General features: G+C 48.3%; 1 protein-coding gene across 1 annotated transcript in view; it reads left to right on the plus strand.

Moving 5' to 3' along the window:
- Window positions 1-1,739, plus strand: part of pde11a (phosphodiesterase 11a) — a 32,242-nt gene extending 30,503 nt beyond the window's left edge. Inside the window, exon 20 of the mRNA XM_084689258.1 lies at window positions 822-1,739. Within this exon, the coding sequence (XP_084545384.1) occupies window positions 822-1,055 (234 nt within the window). The 3' untranslated portion in view covers window positions 1,056-1,739. The remainder of the gene's footprint in view (window positions 1-821) is intronic.
- The last annotated feature ends 4,177 nt before the right edge of the window (window positions 1,740-5,916 follow it).

Here is a 5,916-nt window from a genome sequence, read left to right on the forward strand (position 1 = left end):
ACAGGGTCTTTTTGGAGTACGCCATTTGGAACACAAATGCCTCCGATATCCAACACCTCCTGACGATAAACAACTTTTTTTTTAAAAGACGATGTTTTTGGCCAAGACAAAGACCGTCTAATTGTGCTGCTTTCACCAGCACACGCATGGAGAATATAAAATGTTAGCGGTCAGACAGTCGCTTGACTGTGAAGAAGCACAATCCCAGCTGAATTGACATTTTCGTCTTTGCTTCATTGACTGTGCACGGGTGAGAAATGGAAGCAGTCTTGTTGAATGCTGTGGATTTCGGCTCAGGGGAAAAGCCTTTGTGCCAAAGGGTTGGGGAAGTGTTTCCGTATGGAAAGGGCCTGATGAAATGTTGGTTAATGACAGTGTCTTCCCTGGGAAACCCAAGGCAGCAGATACGGTTCACTGGGGCTTAAGGCGGTGTGTGGAGAAGCTCTCGTGTAGGGGGGGGGGGGGGGGGTCGTTCATTAAAAGGCTCATGAAAGCCGGAGTGTCGCGGTGACAGAGCTGCCCACTGTTTGTCACACAATGTGGGGAGACAAGCGGCTCATTACAACCCAACAGGCTCTTTGTAATCTTAAAGGAGCAGGAGACGTTTTCTCGGAAAACCGTTTCTGTTCTTGTTTGTTTGCGTCAACCGCTTTTTTGTTTTTTTTAAAGGGGTTGGTGTGAATAAGATGTTGTAGTCAGTGCCGACAGTGGTCTTCCTCTTCCCCCCCCCCCCTCCACACATACACCACACACACCATAAACACACAATCCTGCCACCCTCACCCCTGTCTTTTAACCCCTAACTCCTGTCCTTCTTTCAGACTCTGGTGAAACTGAACCCAAAGCTCCAGCCAATGGTGGACATGATCCAAGCCAACAGAGGCAGATGGGAGGAGCTCAACAACGAGAGGCAGCGCGGCCAGAGCCCCTCCAGTCCCACAAGCCATTGCGCGGGCAGCGACGCCACGGGCACCAGCGGCTGCCCCGCGGCCCCCCACGGCTGCCCCCCCAGCCACGCGGGGACGGACGGCGACCCCCCCAAACCTGCCAGCTAGTCTCCCCCTCCCCCCCCTCCTCCGGGCCTCCTTTATTTCTGCCTCGCAGCTTCAGTGCTCTTCCACGCCACCTGCAGGCTAGGCAGTGCAGTGCATCTAGGGCTCTGCGCCTTGCTTTGGGCCCTCCGGAGCTTGGGCTTGTGTAGACTTCAGACCCCCTGGGGGGTCTCCTCCCGTGGGGGGTATTTCTGCTCCTTCCATGGCCTCCGCTGACGAGGGGTCGTCCGACGTGCTTGCGGGCGCAACCGGCGACGCCCTACGACTTCCTACCTTCCCCCCCCCTGACGACCTCCACACCCGCGGAACCCTGTTTACCGTCACATTGTCTGTTAGGGAGGAGGGGGCGGCGGTGGGGTCAGCGAGTCACTTTTTCGGGGGCCGACGAGCCGGCCACTGACTCACCCGGACTCGTCCGCCTGGAGAGTTCCAGAAAGGTTGCTGTAGATCTCCTCTCTCGCTGTTCTGCTGCTCTTCCCTTATCAGTTTGTTTGTGTTTTGTATTGTACATATGAGGTCTAGAAAGAGATGGTATATGCTGTTGCTTTATCTGAGTCTGGTCGTGTAAGGTGTGTCTGTAGACTTAATAAAGGATCAGGATGGCTAATACTGGCAATCCAAATCCACCCTCCCTCCATCGCCCTCGCTCCCTCCCTCCATCGCCCTTCCTCCCTCCATCGCCCTCCCTCCCTCCATCGCCCTCCCTCCCTCCATCGCCCTCCCTCCCTCCATCGCCCTCCCTCCCTCCATTGCCCTCCCTCCCTCCATCGCCCTCCCTCCCTCCATCGCCCTACCTCCCTCCATCGCCCTACCTCCCTCCATCGCCCTCCCTCCCTCCATCGCCCTCCCTCCATCGCCCTCCCTCCATCGCCTTCCCTCCCTCCATCGCCCTCCTTCCCTCCCTCTCTCCATCACCCTCCCTCCATCGCCCTCCCTCCCTCCATCGCCCTCCCTCCAACGCCCTCCCCCCCCCCCCCCTCCATCCCTCCCTCCCTCCCTCCCCTCACAATCTCTTCCTGTGCCTTGGTTAAAACTCCTGATGAAAATTGCCATAGGCTTATTTAATAGTCCGAGCAGTTATATTGTGATAATATGATTTGTGCAGTCATTAACACCTGCCAATATACTGGGGTAACACCTTTTATTTCCATTTGAGGTTTGACAAAATTGTAATTAAGTAAAGACCTAGTGGGGAATGGTTTTCTGATATGTGAACCAAAACATACACACACACACACACAAACACACACACACACACAGACACACAGACACACACACACACAGACACACACACACACGCACACACACACACACAGACACACACACACACACACACAGACACACACACACACAGACACACACACACAGACACACACAGACACACACACAGACACACACACAGACACACACACAGACACACACACACACACATACACACACACACACAGACACACACACACAGCCACCTAATAATGTGCCTTGTCTACGCTGGTCACATCTCAGTAAACAGTTGATTTGAAAAACACAGCTCTTAATTGGTTTACCTTATCTTTGGTTCCTATAGTCTCTAGATTCACAGTCATACATGAGAATAGTTCTTTTACAGACACAGAATGTCTGAATTTAATTCCGCACCACGACACAGTAAGCTTGCCAAAGAATACAGAGCAGAGGAGTTCAACTAACTTGCTCCTAGAAATATACGACTGATCAAGTAGAGTGCAAAAAATATTTATATCATCTATTGATGATAAATACATGTTTATACCCAGAAATATGCCTTAGATAGGGAGAGCAGGCCCCATGCCCACTCTTTGTGGGAACCTGAACATGCAGTCCCATACCTCACCACCAGGGAACACCATCCCTGTCGTGCAGTCCCATACCTCACCACCAGGGAACACCATCCCTGACGTCGGGCCCATTACAGCTGCTAAGCGAAACTCATCCGATGAATTCATCACACTTCATGTATTGGCAATTCATTCCTTACTAGAGTGCCCCAGTGACTACCCTGCCTGTCTGTCTCCAGGCCCTCAGACCTCATTCAGACGACCGGAGGCGACAGTCTTATTCTCGGTTCAACACATTCAGACGAGGAAGAGGCTGTGGATGCGAGAAGTCAAGTAGTACACTAGTTGTAGCTGCATTCGTTTTCCTTTCTTAAGTTTCATTTGAGGTGTAAAAATGTGTTGTAGCTTGGTGAATTGGAGTCCAAAACGTGTCTGCGCGTTGTAAGGCATGGATTGATGTGCTGCTGTGTTAGGGGCTTGACTTGACAAGAATTTTGAATTGCATGACGTCTGACTACAGTTGGGAGTTCAACCAACTGCTCTGGATGTAGCAAACAAAAACATGAGCCAACAAATACCTCCTATTTCCCATCTGTATTTAAGTAATATGCATATTACCATTTCATTAAATTGCATGATTTATTAAATGATCTTAGGTGAAGTGTTAATATTGCTGTAATATTTTTTATGACATTTGGTTTCAATAGTGGACAATTTCTACTTGGTACTTATTCTTCTTATGCATTGGGAAAGTGCTTCATGTGTTTTTTCCATTCCTCTGAACCTTGTTACACCTCTTCTTTAATCCTGAAGCGAGCTGAATTGAAAGAAACTATAAGGCATGTTACTGGAAAATGTGCAATGTTTTGTTAAGTTGAAATAAACATGTGCTGCTAGTTGTGTGTTTGAATCTGTGACGCTTTAGTGTGAAGATCCTCACTGGTGCTTTACTGCCCCCATGTGGACGGACAAGGAGATACAAGCACCTTCATTATGTCACACGTCATTCAGTACTCAACAACAATTCGTCAACAATTCGTTTTATAATAGGAAGGTGAACCTAATCTGGGGTTCAACGAAAGAGAATCAGTAAAGAAGAACATACATTTGTTCAAATAACCAACAGTATGATGTTATGGACCACAGAGTTAGACTGGTGTCGTAGATTAAAGTGTTATAGAGACTGTGACATTAGCGACTGTGATGTTATGTGAAAGCCCACAGTGTAATTGATGTCAGTGTTACTGACCACGGGGTTATACTGCAATGTTAAAAATTAGCGTTACAGACGACATTGTTGTAGACCAGGGATTCCCAAAGTGTGGGGATGCGCGAGCTGCCTGTAGACTGTGATGTTTAGACGATAGTGTTATAGGCTACAGTGTAATGGACTGTGACATTATAGATTAGTGTTATAGATTGTGATACAACAATTCCCCTACAGTCATTTATTTATGTAAAAATACTACTGTGATTAATCATTTCTTTCACATGCTTTTCCCATGTACAAAAGTTAGCACGTGAAAGCACATCTGCTCTTTCTGGATGTATGAAGCAAATATCGCAAGCCTTGCGCCTCTTCTAACCCCGTGGCATGCAGTAGGTTGACGGCCAAAGAGCAGCGCGCGGATGGCAGCAGGAACCATCGGACATTCAGCCACACGTGGAGCCTCTGTCAGACCAGATTCAGATGGAGTCTGACAGCGTTCGGGGTTGTGAAACATTCAACATGTGAAGTGAACTGAGCACTGCAGACACGCAGTCCCTCCAGGTTGTGTAGGTATGTGAGCCTGATGTCGAGAAATGAATTCCATCCATTTCAGCAGCGTCGTGGGAGTTTTGGGCAGAACGTTGGGAGGAAGCTCCCGGGTTGTGTTTACATCCACTCCACCGTGTTCGCTGTCAAACCGTTCACTACTATGCTAATGTGAACTCTCTGACAGGTCTGCTCTGTGCTGGAGGTTCCAGGTTCCTTTACCGACATTTGCATTTTAGACAGTGATTGGATTTCAAATTTGCGACGTACTCAATCTAGTTTGGCCGGTAAACGTTTGAATGTCTGACTTTCCAAAATGTTTAGAGATACAAGTCAGTACAGTCAAGATCAAACATTTTAGGCATACAATTACAAAAACACATTTTCGAGTGTGGGGTCTTTAAAGACTAGTGGTGTAGACTGGGATGTTAAACTTATAAAATAAAATGTTATAGACTGTGATTTTATATGGTCGTGCTATAGACCGGTGTAATAGGGCATGATGTTATAGACTTCAATTTGTAGATAAGTGTTATAGACTGTGATGTAATAAACTACAGTGTTATAGTGTACGCTGCAGTGTTGTAGTGTTATAGACTACAGTGTTGTAGTGTTATACACTGCAAAAGTGTAGTGTTATAGACTACAGTGTTAGTGTAGTACACTGCAGAGGTGTAGTGTTATAGACTGCAGTGTTGTAGTGTTACACACTGCAGAGGTGTAGTGTTATAGACTGCAGAGTTAGTGTTGTACACTGCAGTGTTGTAGTGTTATACACTGCAGAGGTGTAGTGTTATAGACTGCAGAGTTAGTGTTGTACACTGCAGTGTTGTAGTGTTACACACTGCAGAGGTGTAGTGTTATAGACTGCAGAGTTGTACACTGCAGTGTTGTAGTGTTATACACTGCAGAGGTGTAGTGTTTGGCTCCTTGGCAGATCGCTGCTGAGCAGGCTGACGTCAGCAGCAGTGTGCGTGGGTGTGAGTGGGTGGAGATGATCTCTGGGGGTCTATGGAGATACCTCTGACAGGATGTATGCAGTCTAAGTCCTTTGTGCCGGATTACCTTGAGCTTGGCGCAGGTAGCGCTAGCCGCGCGCGTGCGTCAGGGAGAGTACGCGTGTCAGGAAGGGTGGGCGTCCAAACAACGCCTTCTCTGCGTCTGAACGAGGGCACTTTATGGACCCAGCTCTGTGGCTCCGACATCGGGAGAGATGGAGGAGACTGACACTCAGCTGGAAGTGTGTGTGTGTGTGTGTGTGTGCGCTCTGCAATATGTCGAGGTGAAGCAACAGCATTCTCGGGTCAGTGCATCG

Source organism: Hypomesus nipponensis, chromosome 23, assembly GCF_054491055.1.
Source record: "Hypomesus nipponensis isolate SF chromosome 23, ASM5449105v1, whole genome shotgun sequence".
Classification (NCBI taxonomy): domain Eukaryota; kingdom Metazoa; phylum Chordata; class Actinopteri; order Osmeriformes; family Osmeridae; genus Hypomesus; species Hypomesus nipponensis.